Source organism: Lepisosteus platostomus, chromosome 4, assembly GCF_059453375.1.
Source record: "Lepisosteus platostomus isolate fLepPlt1 chromosome 4, fLepPlt1.hap1, whole genome shotgun sequence".
Taxonomy (NCBI): domain Eukaryota; kingdom Metazoa; phylum Chordata; class Actinopteri; order Semionotiformes; family Lepisosteidae; genus Lepisosteus; species Lepisosteus platostomus.
In genome coordinates this window covers 19,932,553-19,953,042 of record NC_142614.1, presented here as the reverse complement: position 1 = coordinate 19,953,042, position 20,490 = coordinate 19,932,553, and the positions used below count along the sequence as shown (strand labels likewise).

Here is a 20,490-nt window from a genome sequence, read left to right as displayed (position 1 = left end):
AGGCACAGATCAGAAGAAGGGTATAAAATAAAGATACAAAATTATTACTTTGACCATGGTGAAGTCAATCATTAAAAAGTGGAGCGCACTCAGACACTGCCTACATCAGGCTGTCCATCCGAGTACTGTACTGTATAAGGCCAATGGTGACTTTCAAAAATCTTCAATGAGTTCAATGGCTAAGAAGGGAGAAGATGTCCATCACTCAACAAGATCCTCAAAGCTGGACTGTTTTGTGGAAATCCCTTCTCAAAAGCTGAAATGAGTTTGCAACAAAGCATTTCGGTGATACTGTAAACATGTGGCAAAAGGTTTTGTGGTTAGACAAACAGAAAAAATGGCATCACGCAGTCTACACCATCTCTACTGTCAATCATGGTGTCAGCAACAGTATAGTATGTTATAGTTCTGCATCTCATCAGAGACCGGGAGGCTAGTCTAGACTGAAGAGAATGTAGGTGGAGCAAAGTACTTTGGGAAATTTGACAATGAACCAAAGCACAAGACCAAAACTTTACTGCATTTGGAGTGGCTTAAAGACAAGACAGGAAATATCCCTGAGTAGCCCTAAGTACTGACTTGAATCCTGTTGAGAATACGTAGAAAGAGCTGAAAAGTGCTATCCATAAAGGAGAGAGCAAATCTGCCAAGAAGAAGTGGCAAACATTGCAAGCCTGTGTGCAAAGTTGGTTTAGATATACTGTAGTTGGTGTTATCCTAAGTGCAGCTGTAATTGCTGTTAAAAGTACTTTCACCAAATGTTGAGTTCAAGGGTCTGAGTACTTAAGCAATCATCTTTTTCTCTTTAGTTTTTGCTGAAATCTAAAGTAACATACTACCCTACCCTTTGAAGTCTTCAGTTTGAGAATTCAAGTTTTGAATAAACTATTAATTTTATAAATGTGCATCATTTTGATTTAATATTGGGGTGAATTTGCCTTGTCTTTAAAACTTGTATCTATTTTGTCATACAGTATGTCTGACCACAATCTATATACTGTACTGAAAATGACATTTTGCTTCTTCATTGTCATAATTTCTAAAAATTAGAGATCTTAATTCAATTCAATTCAATTCAACTTTATTGTCATTAAACTTACACAGGTGCATAGTATAATGAAAAGTGTTTCTCATTAGTCACTCAGGTGCAGTATATAAATAGGACAGAAGATAAGACAATAGACAGTAACACAATAGCAATAACAGTAACATGTAATAACATAACATAAATAACACTTAACTTTAGAATCTACCTATAAAAATATAGATATAAATCTAACAAATATGTTATGTTTACAACTCTCTAGTATATCTCTTACCTTTGTTCCCCTTACTTTATCTTCATTGTTTGGGAACACTGGATCAATATAAACACCACCTCTCCTGAATGTTGTGACAAACTGGGTCAAAAGAGTAATTAACCATTTCTACCATCACAGTTTAGACTACAGTGCTTCAAACTTGAATATTCTATCCTGTATTGGGTAAGTTACAATCTACTATTATGTAGTGAGATGTTCCTATTACATTTTTGAGTATTTAATCAAACTAATTAATATTTTAAACTCTGGGAGTTGTTGCCAATGAATTTTACCCATTTAAATTTTGAAATACTGATTTGTTCAGGTCACGTTTAATTTCCTATTATTGTGTACTATGTAATATCTGTTAGCCAAGTCTCTGTAATCCCAGAACTAACATAATCACTACTAACGCACCGACATACTGTACAGTACATGTATAACACTTCTAAAACTAAAATATAGAACACTTCAGAATTCGGAACGGAGTGGAGTCAAAATCATCCATTTTTAATTTTTTATTTTTTAGCAGATCATTAATAGACACACTGTCCTCTTCATCCCTAGTTTAAATGATCTTTTTGCAAAAATTTAGGATTGTGCAAATGTACTGTACAGTATCTACACTGGATGCACGAACACTTCCTAAATATATAATAATGTTACTTATACAATAATGCCATAGCTGGCCATAATATAAAGTTTGATAGATGTGCATAAAAACTGAAATAATGTTCATTAATGCTAATTGAAGAAAACGCTTAAGCATACACAAAAGAAAACGATTTTTCACTCCCGCCGCCAATTGGTTAATAAGCGAAGTGAAACAGGTGTTGAGGAAGTTGTCACATAACCTGCAGGATTTGGTAGCAGAGCCAGTTAGTAATACAGCGCTGCAGGGGGTTGCATTCTGTTTAGTAGTCACACCATTTTTTTTGCATTTGTGTGGTTAGCAAACCCTGTTAAACAGAGTAGACATAAGGGGGTTATCATAAATTTGTTTAAGGTAAGTTAATTATTTTAGTAGGTTTTATTTCTTAAAAAATTAATCACATTTTGAGCTGTTATCTCTTGAATTCTGCATTTCTAAATTGTGAATCTCAACTTCTATTGTGCTTGGGGGGGGGAGCAAAGCTGATTTTCTTTAGAATTAAGAATTTATGTTTTGTTTTCAGGGTTCAGTTTTGATTAAGCGCTTTTATTTTCTATATTGTACAGTTTGGACAATACTATGCTACAACCTAATTCAGTTTTTTTTTTATTAGGAGTAAAGTATATAGAGGTAACTATTGCTAGTAGACAAATGCTTTCGGTTTGTACTAAATGTTGCATTAAAGATTAGAAACATGTTATCTTTTTATAATGATGCTTACGATTTGTGCTAAGTGCCACTAGAACTGTTTAAATTACAACATCTTCCTATTGAAGATATCATACTCGGGTTTGATATGTACAGTAAATGTTAAATTTACCAAGTCGTAGCATTTTTCCTTTCACTTCTCTATTTGAACTCAGTCTTTTAAATTGCGTGTAACATTAGGCTATGTTAAACAGTTAAACAAAAAACTATTTTGTCTAAATAAATATATAGACTACCGATTTCAAGCTCAATTTAATTGAAGCAAGTATATCAAAAAGCACGGTGCTTACTTAACGAAGACCATTCTTGTTTGAGAATCTTAAGTACCTACGCTTTAAACAAGGTTCGTGAAGATCTAGAAACTTAGTTCGCTTACAATGTATTTTATACAGCAAGACCTTTTTTCAAGCAATTTGTTTTTGACGGTAACACGGGTTTTTTTCCCCAAGGTTTAGCATTCACACCAAGGCTTTAAATGTTTACAAGTACATTTTCGAGATTTTCTTGAATTTGATTCGCTTTATTGGTGATTCGCAGCATTTCAATTTCAAATACGATTACATGAAATTAATCATGGCTTTCCCCACTTAACATCTTTTCCGAGTTGAGTGGAATAATGAGGTTAGGTTGGTGGAAAACAGGAACAGAGTATTGTACTTTTTATGTGTATATACTTGATACAGATAAAAATGGATTCCGTTATAATTTTCCTATTTGCATAACGTTGCTGTAACTATATAGCCTGTTGGTATTCCTTGATGTTTTTATTGGAAAGTATAATAGGTTATTTTATACGTTCAGTAATTAACAAAATAACACCAATTTAACTGGCATTATTTAACAGCTTGTCTCTTGTAGCCACTCTTTGAAGTAAAAAAAAAACAACAACTTTTTTGTATACAATACACCTTTTTGCTGTGTAAGGTGGAATTGTTTGACAACGGGTAAAAAATTTGCTCAGTTCTGTCCAAGAGTCCAGCAGATTGGATTACAGTGCCACATGGGCAAAGTTTTATTATACTTCTGACCTTTGCTTTGCGTGTCATGTAACCAGTGACAAGGATCTAGGGATCCTAAACATTTACGTGTCAGATAATTTGTGAAATTTCGTCTGTTTCTAAGAACTGTTGAGCAGAGACATTGAAACAGTGTTACAGGTAGGTACCTTGGTTTAAGCATGTCCAGATTTTAAATTAGTTAAGATCTAATTTCATAAGATAATCAGCCATTTGTGAAAAGGTTCCTCAGTTGCATGATTACATTGTGCAATATCTCTATACTATTGATGATAGTGGCATACTTATCATGATCAGGGCGTTTCATTATCCTTAAATGTTCTAGCATAGATAGGTATAGGAATAGAATATTTAGGTTTGGGTTGCATAATCGTTATGTCCTGTTACTGACCATTGCCATCTTTTCTTTTTAATGCGTTAGGTGTTAAATATCTTATGATTTAGCTATTTTAGAAAAGGTTTGACTCTGTAACTATATGAGCTATTGTATACATCTTAATTTTCTTTCTATGAACTACTGCACTAAAGTGGAAAGGTGCATGTACTCGTTCTTGCCATTAGGTGGCATCAGTGGACCTCTTTCTACAGTCGTATTTGAAGGATTAGGCTAGCATACCCTTGAAAGTTCGTTTGGTTTTCTGTGATTTTGAAAATGGTTTCTTGATGGTACTGTAGATGTGAAGCACTTAAAATAGTTGCACATCCTTGATTCGTTGTCCTTTGTTCTAGATCTTTGGGCTATACCGTTATATTTCTGAGCAGAATCGGTTAAGCAAAGAGCTACTTGGATAAATCTTATGGTAGAGGGGTTTGGGGGAAGCAAAGGTTTACATAACCCAGCCATGTTAGATCTTAAGTAAAATATGTCCCAAGCATCTGACCCCATTTTTGTACAAAACCAACCTTTCTTCAAGGCTTGATGAGGGAAGATAGGTGATGTATTATTCCAGTGACCCACCTTTCATGGCAATTCTGAGTCACCAGTTTCATTTTTTTAATAGCAATGAACCAACAATATACTTTGCAACTGTTTGTACTGAATTGCTTCTATAAATCCCATTGTTTATACAATGTTGAGCTCTCAAATTAAACAATGTTAATTTGTAGCCATTACTGCCATCTTTAAAGGTCATTTAACTGTATCCAATCGTTAAACCATCTTCTGTCCTGCTTTGAAACTTTTGATGTCTGTTGATAATTCTCTTTTCTGCTGTGTAGAAGTTGCAGAAAAAAAACATGAGGTACAGTAGCTTTGGCAATGACTTTAAGTTGGATGCAAAGATGATTAAAGAATGGTGAAAAGTCCAGTTCACATTTAGATAATTTGACATGCAAGTTTCTTTCGTTAGCAATGGATGCTTTTCATGATTTTGAGGACAAATTGAACAGGTCGAAAACCTTTAATGAGCCACATCTTAAGTATTTATTTCGCTCATTTATTTTTTATAATGAGTGTTAAAGGACTGTGATGTCTTAAACTGGTCATTTCAAAGTAGTATTACATTCATCCCACAGCCCTTGCCTTATTTTTTTTCTGTTATGTAATTTGTTACAGAGGTCATTAAGTAACTGCTAAAAGAGAACCTTGTCCTTTGTAAGCTACGGTTGTCATAAAGGTTTTTTTAATGCAACCTTGTGAAAATATAGTACACTAAGCTTTTTCACTTGTTTTCTCTTTGGCAAAACATTTATTTTGGAGTTGAGTCTTAATGCTTTTGGTGGTCATCTGTGACCTACAGGTGCTATATCTTGCCTGTCAAAATCCAGATTGTGAGGATAATTATCAATGCATAAGTTGAGCCTTCATGTCCAGCACTCTCAGGACCTGACTACTGCAAAATCCCAGAAGGGCAATACTGTACATTAGGGAGCCCATTTCTATTTTTTTCGATGAGAAAAGTAAACAAATTTCCTAGCTCTGTTTAATTGTGTATGGCTATAACAATAACACTGTACTTAAGCCTCTGCCTAGCCAAGGTACGCAAAGGTTACTGGCTTGCTTCATTAAGTTTGCTACTCAGTTTCACAGTACTGACAGAAGGAAATAGATTTTTACTTGGCAGCATTTCAGGTGAGAACATCTCCATACTGAGTTAGATTGAACCTAAAACTGAATCTAAATCTTTATTTCTTCATATACTTTTTAGATGACCATATGTGATAAAGCTTTAATAAAGCACAAAGTAATGTGCCCTGCTCCAGTTTTTTCTGTTATTGACGCATGCTTGCTGGTATCTTGGAAGAGTTTGTTTAGAAGTAGGAGCATAGAACATGAGAGCAAGAACAGCAATAAACTTCCCTGTCTATGAACATCTTGATGTACTGTAATAGTGTCCATTTCATCCAAGATGATGTTTGCATAACAAAATCATGCTGGAATAGAGAAGTTCAGTCTCTACTGAATTTCATCATGTCTTGTCTAGCCTTGAAAATTATATGAAGTAAGAGGTTCAGATTCAACCTCTTTTCGTTGGTGATTGTTAAGCACAGCTTATAGTATCACATTTCTAAGGGAGAACACGAATGGTGAGAGTTACTTTTGTTTTTATTATTGGCTTCATAAAATGGGTTATGTAATTTTTTTTAAGGTGCCCTTTGTTAAGCTTGCTAAATACTGAAAGTAATTAGGGGGAGTGAGTAATTATGCAATATTTCCAGGATGGATTTAGAGATGCCTTTGTGCAGGATAGAAGTGAAAGCTCTTTCAATCTGAGTGAAAACCTACAAGAATTGCTTTTTACTTGTATGTTTAATGGAATTCTTAAGTCTGGCAGTGTTTACACTTCTCCCATTCTTCTCTTATAAAACCACCAATTCTAACAATAGCAGTCATACTACAGTAATTCACAATCCAGATTAATTGAATGTTCTGTCCTTCATGTGTAAGCCCACTCAATATACAGTATAGGGCTAGATGTGGAAAGCCTTGTATATTTGCTTTATAAAGTATTAGAAATGGATTTTGAGACCCCAAAACAAGGAAACCAAAATGTATTCAGTTTCCTTGTTGGATAAAACATTAACTGGATTTACCATGTGAATGAGTAACAACAACCTTTTCTTGTGTAGTGTCCGAGTGTCAAAAACACAGATAACTATAACTGGTGAGTGGTATTATTAAACAGCCTTCATTTTTTCCTTAATCTCCAACATCAATGTCTTTGTGCTTGTGGAAGCCTTGCATTAGCAGTATTTTTTAGTAGAAGAAGAAATATTCCTTTTCTTCTGACCAGAAGAGATTCAGACAGCACTAGTCTGGGACCAGTTGGTTGGCACACATTTCTGAATTTCGTCACTTGTCATGCAAATTATGCAATGCAAACATGACCAGTGTGTTCCTTTGAGGATTTTGCAATGCCTCTAGAAAATGGACCAGTCCTACACTTGTGGTGCATATAAAGTTTCTCCATGCCTTTTTCTGGTCTTAAAATCTGCATTGTTTCTGATGATCTACAGTACTGTATTGTGGTCTGGAGCAAAAGCTGCAAAGGTTTTTGTTGTGCAAACTATCTGCTGGATACCTGCAGTCAAAAATATTCAGGTAGAGAGATCTTGTTGTTCAAATATCCTGGATAATAGAGCACTGGCCAGCAAGTTTACAGTATGTTTATACTGTATAGTTCCATGACTTTGTAATTTTTTTTCTTTTTAGTGATTCTGCAAGATGTCTGTCAATGGTGTTGAGCACCCAGTTGAGGATCATATACATCCTTCTAATGGGGTTCATCCAGATATTCTGGAAAGCAAGTCTGACAGGTGAGTTCTGCATTTCATGTCTTAAAATTGTTCTGGAACACTTAGGATTTTTCTTGTCTTTAAAGCACAGAGATGTTGCATTGTTTTGGAGATATTCAGCTTACAGGTAAATACAGGTATATAAACAAAAGACTATCAACTAATTATTTTCAGTTTCATTAATTTGTATTGAATCTGTGGAAATTGACCTGTGGCTTTTATTGTTGTCTTTAATCACATGCATCGAAATATTAGGCCTGCATATTAAATTTTTTTGTGGTTAGACCTTCAAATGCTGCATGGAGATTAATTCTATGCCTTTTAGTTTTGTAGATATCTCGCCTTTTGTGAAAGATGTACCTGGAAGCCCTTTTACAATGAACTCTGGTTCTTTTAGTGATTTCAAGGTCACAACCAATAGAAGCTATCCCTATATTGCCATTAATGGGGGAAATTCTCTTGCCCGTCAAGAGGGTGAAAAGAAAGCTGGTGCGTATTTGGAAGTAAAGAACGACGCATCCTCTGTGGAAAAACATGACGTTAACTCTTCAACTCTGGCAGAGGAATTGGAGAATGGCAAGTGGGCAAATAATCTGGAAGCCCGGGGTTCGGTAGTTGAATTGAAGTCGATGCCACCACTAGAAACGCCCCAGAAGAGTAATGCGCACATACCATGCTCAACCCCCAAAGTTTCTCAGGTAGATTTTGCAGAGGACCAAGAAAATGACTTGTTACTGGAGTTCCCTGCTGACATAGAAACAACCTGGAAGCCAAAACAGGATATTTCCTCAAATAGTCACCACATTGACGTGTCAGCAGCACTGCGGTTAGAAGGTCCTCCTCCACCAGGGTCACCCAGATCTCCAGGACCAGATGGACCTTCACTGGGCAGAGGTAAACAACTTGGCTGTGATTTATGGTGGTTGGAGTTGATAAAAGGGAAGAAGTATGACTGATTTTTTTTAGATTCTAGAGCTCAGACAAGGGACTGTTTATTTTAAATTGTTTTGATCACTTAAGTTTAAGTCTTCGGTTTCATGATTTGACTATTAAAAATGGGGAGAGCTTTTAGCTTGAGGCAATTAAAATATAAAAATATGGAATACAAAAACTATTTGGAGTACCCAGCTAAATTCTTGTCTTTAAGTTGCTAGTTGATACTCCTCTGTTTTCTTCCTGTAGTCTGTATTCCTTGATATCTACCCAGAAAGTTGGATTTGTTATAGATTACATTTTCAGGTAATTTCAGCCATTGGAACTGGCTTTTGTTTGTGGAATTATTTTTGGATTTATCACCAGTTGACCTGATCAGAAATTTTTAAAATTCCCAGAGTTTTCTTAAAAACTAGAATGATTAGACTGTACTTGGTGCATTTCTTACGTTTTCTCTAGAAAGCATTTATATGAAAGACATTAATTTATTACTCATTGGTATCAGATGTAAAATTTAGCATTGCGATTTGGTGCTCTAATCCTTCAATATATGGTGACCTTTTACCTAATACTTGGAGGGACAATGATTGTTTTTTAAGCTTCATAAACATCATGGTGATATTTTTATTTAACTGCTCTGTTTTTGTGAATCAAAGTACTAATTTAGAATCAGGAAATTACTCCAATGAAGAAGGCTTTAGACTTAATAGATGTTCAATTTTGAATATGCGTCTACTGTACTGTATGTTTAGAATTCCTCACTGTGCTGTGCCTTGTTGGAAACTACATTCCTTCCCTTCTCTGGATGTATTTTTGTAACATGATCTACTTTGAGCTCTTTTATGTAATACGTTTTCTTTCAAGGTGTGACACTGTTCTCCGCAGGTGACTTTAATTTCTTGTTTGTGACAAGAGACGACAGTGGATTAAAATGTCCTCTTAAAAGGAGAGGGAGAGTTTTGCTTTGGTTTGCCTTAGCAGCTTTTTGGAATCTTTTAAAAGTTTCTGTGGGATTATTGGAGAACTAAAGGTAACTGACTCATGAAGTGCTGCCCTTGTTCTGGCTTTCCCCCAGAAGGGATATCTCTGGATGAAGCAGTATCTTCCCGGGGGAACCCAGTCTTGGCCCCCGCGGCGAAGCTGTGGAGCTGTATCCGAGAGGAGGCGGTGAAGCTGAGGATATGCGAGTCTGGGCCTGGGTCTGAGGACCCAGTGACTATCAGTCAGATGTTCCAGCAGGTGGTAGAGCGACATGGAGACCATCCCGCTCTCTGTGCCAAGACTAATGGTGAATGGGAGATTCTGACTTATAAGGAATATTACCAGCAGTGTAGAAGTGCCGCAAAGAGCTTTCTAAAGGTATTGTATGTTTCCTTTTCAAACATTTCTCTAAAGTTTTGGGGGAGCTGGCTGTGGTCCTGCAGTTTTATTAGTAGATTAGTAGTCTTTCACTTCCGGAAACGGACTATTAATTTGATTCAAGCTTTTATCCAAAAGCAGCTAATATTTGTGCCTGTTTCTTCAGCAAAATGATCAACTGTGTAAATTGGAGTTGAATATCTTGCTTGAGTTACTGCATCGGTGCCCCATCCATGATTTTGAGCAGTCTTGAAGTTCCAAGTCGAGATATCCACTGGGTCATCCTTCTTAGCCCCTTACATCAGGGTGTATGCTGGATAGAACTTCCTTAGAAAATCTTTTTTTTACAACATATATATGAATGCTCTCACATTCAACTCTTGAGAGCCAATTGAGCTAGTCGAAGCATGTCAATTCACATTTCAAGCATTTTGCTTCTACAAATGCTTTAATTCATGTGACAATTTATGTATTATACTCCACACAAGACTAGATCGAAAGTACTGACTTTAGTCTAAATCTTTTGTGGAAAAATTATACAGTAAAATGTAGAGTAACTTTTAGTGCATACACATGAATGCAAGCATTGCAAAATATTCAGTATCACCTCTGCAGTGATAGAAACCTCCAGCCACAGTTTCAGTAGTTTCCATGAATACTGAAATCTAGCACTCGGGTGTGGCTTGGTTTTAGGATCTAGTTTCACACCCTGGCAAAAGTCTACATGATGTAGTTAAACTTTGGGGGGGGAAAAAAATAAACCTCTCAATAGGATGGACTTTAGTTGCTACCATTCTTTATTTCTGAACCTTTTTTTTTCTTACAGCTGGGGTTGGAACGTTACCGAGGTGTTGGTATTCTAGGGTTCAACTCGCCAGAGTGGTTTATTGCCAATATTGGATCAATTTTGGCAGGGTAAGAACAGTATCTTTAGAATTAGTGGTTTTCTTCAAATAAATATTAGTTTTATTTAACAATCGACATGGCTTCACTTATGTATTAATGGTTTGGTACTTACATTGAAAATTGTTACAGATAATTAATGCATGGTTAAAAATCATATACTGTGCTGTACTGAAACATTTGAGTGACAGTGTGATGGTTTTGTTTTTACGATTAGTAAAGGCTGAGGGCTGAGAACATTAATTAAGGAATTCAAGAAAACTTGTAGTTCATCCAGACGCATTTAAATATTTTTTCATCAAACTCAAAGGTTCTAAGCAAGGGCTGTAGTTTAGATGCTAAGTGAATCTTAAATTATTCAGCCTTGTCATGAAAAATCCTCCACCTGGCTGGAATGCCTTTTCCAGACCACAAAAAACATGGTCGAAGAGCTATCTTTTCTTCATCCTAAACAAATTCCCTTTTTGTTTGTGATTGTGACCCCATACCCATATTTTGCTACTGGATCTGAAATTTAAATGCCCATAACATACATTTTCCATTGTTTATGACTGAAAAGAATTAACCTATTCAAATAAGGCGTTCTCTTGAGTCAATGAATTATTCTTGTTACTTTCTGAACAGTATTAATTTCTAGATAAGGTCTTACCAGTGTGTTGTAACATTTGATCATAACCACCCTAGAACACATTTTTTTTGCTATTTATCCAAAGTCTTTTTTTTCTCCAGACATGGAAGAACCCATTTTTCATGTACAATCAGCTACGTAGTGTTATTACATCTTTGTTGAATCACTTTGCACTTGCCAATAGTGAATTGATAAGACTTTAATAAATGGAAACTGCAGGAAATGTAAAAATGTATTTCCTATTTTTGTGTTTTCAGCAACTAGTTAACTGCTAACTATCCCAGGGTCTAAATTGATGGGTCAGCACAATTCTGGCTATACAGTACACCAATCACTGCTTAGATCTGCCCAATTGGAGTTTGTCCCTTAAGACATACAGCTTTTTGCTCTTTTAACTACTTCTCAATCTACAGTACATGCCTACATTGCCATTACTTTGAATTGAAAAAGGTTTAACTTTTTTTTGGGGGGGGGGGCTGTGTGTTTTTGAAGACATAAATATAGCAAATGCTTTAGCATTCTCAGCTGTACTTCTTGCTTAGTCAATCATTTCTAAATGACTTTGGATTTATAAATATTTTGCTATTTCTGTAAACAAACTGGTGCGTAGTTCCTTTAAGATGTCACCCTTCTGGATGACATTGTTCAAGTTACAGTTCTCCAATATGGGAGTACTGTTCCCATTCAAAGTGAAATATTCTAGCTAGGGGTGAATGGACAACATCCTTTATTACCCAGCTCAGTTGGTCTTGAGGAAAAGTAATTTAAACTCTTCAAATTAGTCATTCCCTTAGACTCCAGAAATGTCTTACAGGGACTGGGTCAGCTTAAAATCTCGGTGTCTGTTATTTTAAGAATTACTCTATACTGTATGTATTATGAATTAGGAAGGAAAAAGTGAGACCTGTTAAACTAAGGTTTCCTCTACTACAAAAGATAAGATTTTTTTTTGGTGTTCTTAGGGGCCTTGCAGCTGGCATTTACACAACCAACTCTCCAGAAGCCTGTCAATATGTGGCCCATAACTGTGAAGCTAATGTACTTGTTGTAGAGAATCGGAAGCAACTGGAAAAAATCCTGAAGGTTGGTTTGGTCACTTGTCTGCCATTTTTTTCATACTGGGATTCCTATCAGTCTGCTCTTGCTGATGTGGAATACTATGGTTTAGTTTTGACTTTTTGTCGTGGTAAGTAGAAGTGAAAAATGAGTGTGATATTTTCATTAGTTTCCCACTGATTTACTGTACCATCTCTCCCTTTCAGGTTAAAGACCAGCTCCCTCACTTGAAAGCTATTGTTCAGTACAAGGATGAACTGGAAGAAAAGCTGCCAAACCTTTACACGGTAGAGTGCAACTTGGAGTCTAAATTGAAACATAAGTTTGGAAGTAGTTTTGCTTTTCAAGCTTAAGTTTAAACTAGTCTTAATAAAGTCTTTTCTGTGCACAGAAGATTCAGGTTTAAATCAAGCATTCAACTGAAGGATGAATGAATTTTCAGTGTGGCCTTCAACATACAAGATTTATGCTTTATTGAAGGTTGTATCTATGTATCATTCAAATGAGCAAGTGCCTTCCTAATTTCTTACTTCAAGAAATTAAAGTTTTGATTACTGGGGAAGGCTCCTGAAAATATGAATGCCCACTACAGAAGAGCTTAATTTTTTTTTTTATAGTCACTTTTTATATTTCTTTTCTGCAGTGGAAAGAATTCCTGGAGCTGGGGGAAGATGTCCCTGATGAGGATCTTGATGAGATCAGTAACTCCCAGAAGGCCAATCAGTGCTGTACTCTCATTTACACCTCAGGCACTACAGGCCAGCCCAAAGGAGTCATGCTGAGCCATGACAATGTGAGTGCTGGTAGTGTGGGTTATAATCCATAGGATCTCCTCCACTGTGGGAAGATCTCTGCTAACCTGGATCATAGATCAAGAACCTACAGTATTTTACAGCCTTCCAGCACGAGCTTTCTTAGTGATGGGTTTCTTCAGGTATACAAACCTACACTTGTCTAAAATAAGTTACAATGTGTGCAAACACAGGTAAAGAACCATGCTGGTATTTAGCTGCTTCAAAAGGTTTAATTACTGAGATCTTTCCCGTGTAAGTGTAACTTTTTAGGATTGCATGATTTTTGTGGTTTCTTTTGCGACATCCTTTGAGTCTTTTCTTTCTGTGAGCAGAGTACGTGGATATATTAAACAGATGTCATATCTTATTTGATTAAAAATAGTGAACAAGAATGTGTTCCATGATTTTATCACCATTGCCTTTGGTTAATTTTAGTTTTCAGTTGTTTAGATGTTATTTCTGCAAAATACTATGTACTGTAACTGAACCTTTTAATGTCATGGACAACTCTTTGGAGCTTCTAAAAACTTCAGATTTCCAAATTCTATGGAGACGCTTGTCTGTTTTGAAAAATAGTTCTAAGCCATTTACTGTATTTAATGATTGATTATTTAACTAGAAGTCAGGAGAAAATGTTCCTGGGAAACAAGTTTTGGGAACTCTATAAAAAGGAACTTAGATTCAGGTTACCATTTCTTTCTTTAGTTATTTCTTTGGATGTTTTTGTAAGGTAATTTAGTGGATCAAGTTTCCTTTATGAAGAAGATTAGTGGGTTGTGAAAAAGAATGGTAATTAAAAACTGTTGTGGTTTATTATCTAGCTGACCTGGGTAGCATACGCAGCTGGAAGCATGGTGAAGCTGAAGGAGAGAACAGAAGTTGTGGTCAGTTATCTGCCTCTCAGCCACGTTGCAGCCCAGGTCAATGACATGTGGTTGGCGATGCGATTTGCAGCAACTGTGTATTTTGCAGACCCGGATGCACTGAAGGTGAACATTTGTTTTTATTTAATTATTTCTTGCCTATATTAAATGGTAACTGGGAACTTTGCTTATACAAAATTATTCTTTTTGAAAGTAAAGAACGTGATGTGGACCAAATCTAATCGGATCATGGGAAAGTCTTAATTTTGACTGATAACCACAGATTTCTTTTGCAGAAATTGTAGTGAATGCAATGTTTCTAATATGCCCTGTAATTTAATGTTATTCCTTATTCATAGATTCATGATTAGTGGTCCAAAGAACTACAGAGCCTTCAAGTTTTTTGTAGCTGAGTTTTTAAAAATTAAATCCTTAATTGAACAATTAACATAATGTTACCTTTGTTTTCAACTTTGTAAAAGTTATAGATCTTATCAAACATTACAACATGCCTAAGTCGCAGATAGGGGCAGTTAAGGGTTTATTTGAATACAAGCTCGGAGGGAATGTCAGAACACTTTGAGTTCTAGGATTGTAAATCACTTTATTGATGAAAATGGACTAAATTATACTTATTTTGTGGCACTGTCACAATTTTTTTTTGTCTTGTTATACAGGTATAAGTTTTAAATTCCACAAAACCTTGTGGGACTCTCTCTTGTCACCAAATTCTATCATATAAATGTGCAACAAATGGCTGAATAATTTCTATCAATACTGCTATTTTGGACTGAATGTTTTAGAAAAGGCTTCTTGAAGTTAAACATTGGAAAGAATTTTTATTGAACATGTTTATTACTGCATTTTTCAGAAGGTCAGTCAATTTAATCGGATTATATAGATAGCCAGAATATTTAATTGGAATAAAATCTGCTTTCAACCCAAAGTAGTGAAAGAGCCACAGAGTTCAGAAAAAGAAGTGAGCCTATGGAACACACAGCACACACTAACAAGACACTACGTACCAGCTAGGCCTCGCGTAATATGCTTGAGGTTCCTTTTACTGTCACAGGAGACTGCAGTTTTACAATATTTGTAAATCAGTTTTCCCATGTTTGTGTGGGGTGTTAGGGATCTCTGGTGAACACTCTGCGAGAGGTGCACCCCACCAGTTTCCTGGGAGTGCCTAGGGTTTGGGAGAAGATGCAGGAAAAGATGAAGGCCGTGGGGGCAAAGTCCTCTTTTGTTAGAAGGATGGTTGCGGATTGGGCAAAGTACATTGGACTGCAGGCTGGCTACAACTTCATGAATGGGTATGGAGGACGTACGGTATGCTTTTTTAAAAACTGCACAGGGATCAAGAATTGTACAGTAAATTAGGACAATTAAATGAATCATTAGCTTGTTTCCATCCATCATGTACTACACCCTAATTTGTAGATGGGACCTGTAGAAATTATCCTGTGTATGTTAACTTTAATGAATGTAAAGTTACACGGTATTACTAGAAGGTTTGACCATATGTGTCTTGATTTTAATTTTACTGAAAGTCTTCACTCTGTTAAGACATTCTCCTGTGAAGATGCCATTTTTCCCCACTTACAAAGAGTCTTTAGTGGAAAGTCATTGTGTTGCAGTTTTCATAACTACTGCATGGAAAGGTTAAATGGTTAACATGTCCCACCTTTTTCTGGATATAGAAATGAGTCGGTACCTTGGGGCTTCATGCTGGCCAACAACCTTGTGTTTAAGAAGGTGAAAGCGGCCCTGGGCCTTGACCGCTGTACCAGGTGCTTCACTGGCGCGGCGCCCATCACCAAGGACACGCTGGAATACTTCATGAGCCTTAACATCCCAGTGTTCGAGCTGTATGGCATGAGTGAGAGCACGGGCCCGCACACAGTGTCCCACGAGGCTGCCTACCACATCATGAGGTCGGCATGGGAGGGTGCTTCCTGAATATTTCAGTGGGAATTGTTAAACCTGGTCCTTGAATAAATTTTAGTTGGCTTTGGCAAACCCAAAGGCAGGTTATTTGAAACCGTAATCATCATTTTGTGGAGTGCAAGTGTTGGAGAAAGATTTAAACTTCCTAACTGTAGCAGAGCAGATTGTTTTGATCTTGAGGCCTCCTTTCACTTGTGGCCCAACCCCCTGTGTAGTCTGTATTTGGCATGAGGTGGCAGCTGTTTCCTTGGCTTTCTGTGCAACAGTGACTCTTGGGACTTTCTTGCACCTGTGAGCCTTGCAGGAAGATCAGTGAGAGGTGCCATGGGAGGTTGAAGTGTGCCCAGTGTTAAATGGTCTTGATGGGTAGATATGTACAGTATAATTTGTTTGCACAAATACTCATTCACTGTGCGAACAGAGGTTTCAGCAGTAAACTGAGGTGATAAATGGTCATTTCAAACCAAGAGGGTAAAAGTGATCCCAGGCTGTTTTGGAACTCTGTTAAAACTGGTAAACAATTTCATACTGAAATTGACATACAATTTGTTTTTTCTGTGTAGTGTCTGATCCTGTTGGGAGAGGTGGATTTGCTTGATTTCCATATGTATAATTGAATTAGCAAATTCTTAAAAACCTTTTTTGAGAGGTTTGTAGATCTTGTTTTTAAGGTTCAATTTAGTCGTTGAAGGATTTTCTTGTCGGACTCCAAGCCCAGTATTTTGTGAAGAATGCAAACTAGTGGGCTTCAGATGTTGACATGTTTACTGTACCTTGGTCTTGTTGTAAAGCTGTGGCAAAGTGATTCCTGGCTGCAGTACCAAGCTGGATAAACCTGACCAGGATGGGACCGGGGAAATCTGCTTCTGGGGGCGGCATGTGTTCATGGGTTACCTCAACATGCCCGATAAGACTGAGGAAACCCTGGACCAGGAGGGCTGGCTACATTCTGGAGATCTGGGCAAACATGACCAGGATGGCTTTCTCTACATCACTGGCAGGATCAAAGGTATTGAACAGACTTTGCTTTTAGTGTGCATGAGTTCAACGATCCATCTGTTACCCTTCAAGCATTCATTGTACTTCTGACATGGTCTAGAACAATGCTCGAGCCATAGCTGGACCTCAATTAACTAGAGATGACCCTGGAACAGAAGTAAGGCGCATTAATTTAATGGAAATTTAAGGAAATCCCAACTTCAAGACTTGATTAATCTCTTAGTCTTGAAGGAAATGCTCTGTATATTAGTTTAGAACACCACTAGTAAACTCTTAACTACTGTAAAAAGGCTATTCCCAGATTGCTTAAGATGGATGCAAGTATAAGAGTGTTTATTGGTATATCTGAACTTTTAGGGTTACAAAACAGGCTTAATCGTACTGTATATACAACAATACAATTTTGTAAGGGTTGCATGTTTTCATTGGATATTGCTACATCAGTATACAGTAAGCTTCATAAATATGAATGCAAGTTTATCTTGTATCAGTGTACTATGGCACCTGCCATAAACATGATGTATAACTTTAAACTAAAATCACTTTTTATGTCAAAATCTGACTAAAATGTTTTGCGGCACATTTCCTTTTGAATTTTTGTACTAGCTTAAAGGGCTAAATACAATCTTTTGATAAATGGTTGTAAGCCTAATGTAAATGGTAAAGCATTTATAAACTGAACAGCAATCTTTTACCACCTTCAGAAACCATGCAGTTAAATTTAAGTGATGTATTGAGACAAAACTAAAACTGGGGGAAAAACACTGAACTAAAACTAATGGCAAAGCTTTACTCATTATCCTCTAAAATGAATATATTACATTGTTAGCATCTGACTTTAAAGAAATTAGGAAATAGAATTGTTTACCAATGATAGGACACATTATAGTGCAATCTCGCACTTAAAAAAAATCTGGCAATATATGGTTATTTTACATTCAAATCAATGGCTGTTGTATGATGTAATGGTTGGAATATCACTTAATTAACCCATATTGGCCTGTCTTTTTCAAACAACCTACTGTACTGTAGTATTATGAATCGGTCATAATCTGGTGGGATTTGTCCATTTCTAATATCAGCACAGCTATAACTAATAAACCATGTTTAAAACATAATCATAATAAACCATAAACCAGTATGTTGGAAAACTGCTTAAGTGTTTCGTAATGACAAGGCACTTAAAACTGGAATGATTCAAAGAACAGGTGTTAGTGCAACTATTTCTCACTGTTTACAACTCTGTAGACAGAAATGAAATTGTTTAAGTGTCCGGTGTCATGGAGGCTGTTTGGAAAGACCTATATGCTCATCGTGTTTTCTGGCTATCAGTGTTTGCCATCTTTATTCTGCTGTTTCCGTTCCATTGATGTACAGAGCTGATCATCACAGCTGGAGGAGAGAATATTCCTCCAGTTCCCATAGAAGATGCTGTGAAAGAGGAGCTGCCTGTGATTAGCAATGCCATGCTGGTGGGAGATAAGCGCAAGTTCCTCTCTGTCCTGTTGACACTGAAGGTAGGCTCCAGAAGTATTAACATTTGTACCATTTTTATCCTTAATTTAGAGGATATGCATAAGCTCATTCAACAGAAAATATTACTTTAAGACTTCAGTATGGATCAGCGCGTCTCCTTGTTAAATGTCAGGTACTGTATTTGTCATTTTGTCAAAACAAGATTCTTTACTTTTGCATCTGGATTGGCAAACTAAAAATAATTGCCTTCTTTCCATAAACATATGTGTAGGCATTTGGTAATACATATACTGTAGTTTACTCCCTTAAATTAAAATGAGTTTATAGTAGAGTCTGATAAAAGGTTAAACTGTTGATGCTAGAATAGACATTTCTTCACCATCAGCCTGATCAAAAGTTTAACTATAAGGTTGTGCCAGTTGGTCTTTCCACTGTAGCTTTTGGAGCTGCTGTAAGTATGTTTCTTTCATACTAGAGCAATGTGGATGATTCTGGGGACCCCCTGGATCAACTGACCCCCCATGCCGTGGAATTCTTCAAGCAGCTGGACTGCAAAGCTACTCGGGTATCTGATATTACAGCCAATATGAATCCCTCTGTTTTCAAAGCCATCCAGGATGGAATAGACAGGGTTAACAGCAGGGCCACTTCAAATGCACAGAAGATCCAAAAGTGGACCATCTTACAAAGAGACTTCTCCATTTCAGGGGGAGAGCTGGGTGAGTGAAAATAAGTGCCAACTTCAATCAATGTGATGTGTTGTATTCTGTATGTGTACAAATTAAAGAGGGATTTAGCAATAAATCCCTTTTTTAAAACAACTGCATTTTTAACAAGACTTTAAAATACCCATTAAAGTCCCAGCTAAAGCAGTAAAAACTCAGATCTGTTGTACAATAGAAAGTCATTGGTTGTAAGTTCAATGTTAAGTAATTTTAATAGACAAATATGGGAGACCTAGTATAATCTTTAACAAAAGATGGGAGTAGTGTAGCCATAATGTACACTTTTTTTTTTTAATGGGATGTATCCAAGTTGAACTTGGATGTGAACTGTGTAATTGTGGGTTTAAAGTCTAAACTGTTTAGGGATTCTTCTCAGGCTGAAACAAACATTGAAATAAGACTGCTAGATGCAAATCCTCTAATGTTAGGTTACAGATCACATGATCAGTCTGCATTCCATTTCTGAATACCTCCAATTATTTGCAACTGGTTTGGCAGGTAAAACCATACAGTAGGTGATCTTTAAAAAATGTTTTAAGGTACATGTATGACCTACTTTTGTTAAAACCCAGGTCATATTCATAAATGTCCATTGTATTTGCAATCCTTGAAATGGAGGAGACCCATAATAAGATGCCGATACCTTTTGGTGAAATCATGATACAGCATTTAAAGAGATGTACGTCTTCATAAATTGTAAGATGAAAGCTCAGAAAGCAAATGTTTTTCTCTTGACTATTTTAAAGGTTTTAAATTATCAACCTTCTGTGGAAAAGAGGAAGGAGAGATGTGTAAACTGACTTCTTGTTTCTCTTCTCAGGTCCTACAATGAAGCTTAAAAGACCAGTAGTGCACAAAATGTACAAAGAAGAAATTGAAAAGTTTTACACTGAGTGACTGCCAAAGGCAAAATCTGAAGAGGAATGGTGAAAATCTGGCTCTTTTAAAGCAGAATGCTTTTGAAATGTGAATTCAAATGCTTTTGTTAGGATTGTTCATTTCTTAATTTTGACACAAAGCACTTATAAGTGACTACAGCATATCTGTACTTAAAATTGTTCTTGTATGAAGTTTTACACCGTTAAAGTGCACTATTGTAGGTAAGTTTTAATGACATTCTTCAAAATACAATTTGTACACATTTTCAAAATCCTTTTTTGCTGTTTTTAAGATCTTGCCCTTGTTGAATTAAATTCTATCACTATCTAAAACCTGCAGTTTCTGTTTACTGAAGTATTTGTCTTAACTTCTTTAATGAAGTATAGCTCATAGCACAATTTATTGATTATTTCTCACTTAAGAAAAATGCATGTTCCAAAGGGCTCCATGATCACCCTACAGTAGCAACTGTAAAGAAATATTTTTGATCCTTTAGGGATTTATTTTCAGCAGCTG

The 20,490-nt window shown here is 36.4% G+C and overlaps 1 protein-coding gene across 8 annotated transcripts; it reads left to right on the top strand.

Moving 5' to 3' along the window:
* The first annotated feature begins 1,356 nt into the window (after window positions 1–1,356).
* LOC148672912 (long-chain-fatty-acid--CoA ligase ACSBG2-like) lies at window positions 1,357–20,306 on the top strand. Of its 8 annotated transcripts, none has more exons than XM_088628900.1 (15): window positions 1,357–1,484; window positions 7,330–7,433; window positions 7,738–8,306; window positions 9,421–9,704; window positions 10,531–10,619; window positions 12,198–12,318; window positions 12,498–12,578; window positions 12,935–13,084; window positions 13,907–14,074; window positions 15,080–15,261; window positions 15,649–15,882; window positions 16,687–16,904; window positions 18,272–18,411; window positions 18,846–19,089; window positions 19,916–20,306. In XM_088628900.1, exons 2-15 carry the CDS (start codon window positions 7,342–7,344, stop codon window positions 19,990–19,992), a joined length of 2,649 nt encoding a protein of 882 aa, XP_088485026.1. In that variant the 5' UTR covers window positions 1,357–1,484; window positions 7,330–7,341; the 3' UTR covers window positions 19,993–20,306. The 8 variants fall into 8 exon arrangements, with proteins under 8 accessions (XP_088485026.1, XP_088485031.1, XP_088485028.1 ...); XM_088628905.1 differs by having other exon boundaries at window positions 1,358–1,484; window positions 7,810–8,306; XM_088628902.1 differs by lacking the exon at window positions 1,357–1,484 and adding an exon at window positions 2,154–2,307 and having other exon boundaries at window positions 7,810–8,306.
* The last annotated feature ends 184 nt before the right edge of the window (window positions 20,307–20,490 follow it).

Coding starts and splice junctions, on each gene's coding strand:
- LOC148672912 (XM_088628900.1), top strand. CDS start 7,342: ATGTCTGTCAATGGTGTTGAGCACCCAGTTGAGGATCATATACATCCT. Junction 7,434..7,737: donor CTGGAAAGCAAGTCTGACAG/GTGAGTTCTGCA, acceptor TATGCCTTTTAG/TTTTGTAGATATCTCGCCTT. Junction 9,705..10,530: donor CCGCAAAGAGCTTTCTAAAG/GTATTGTATGTT, acceptor TTTTTCTTACAG/CTGGGGTTGGAACGTTACCG.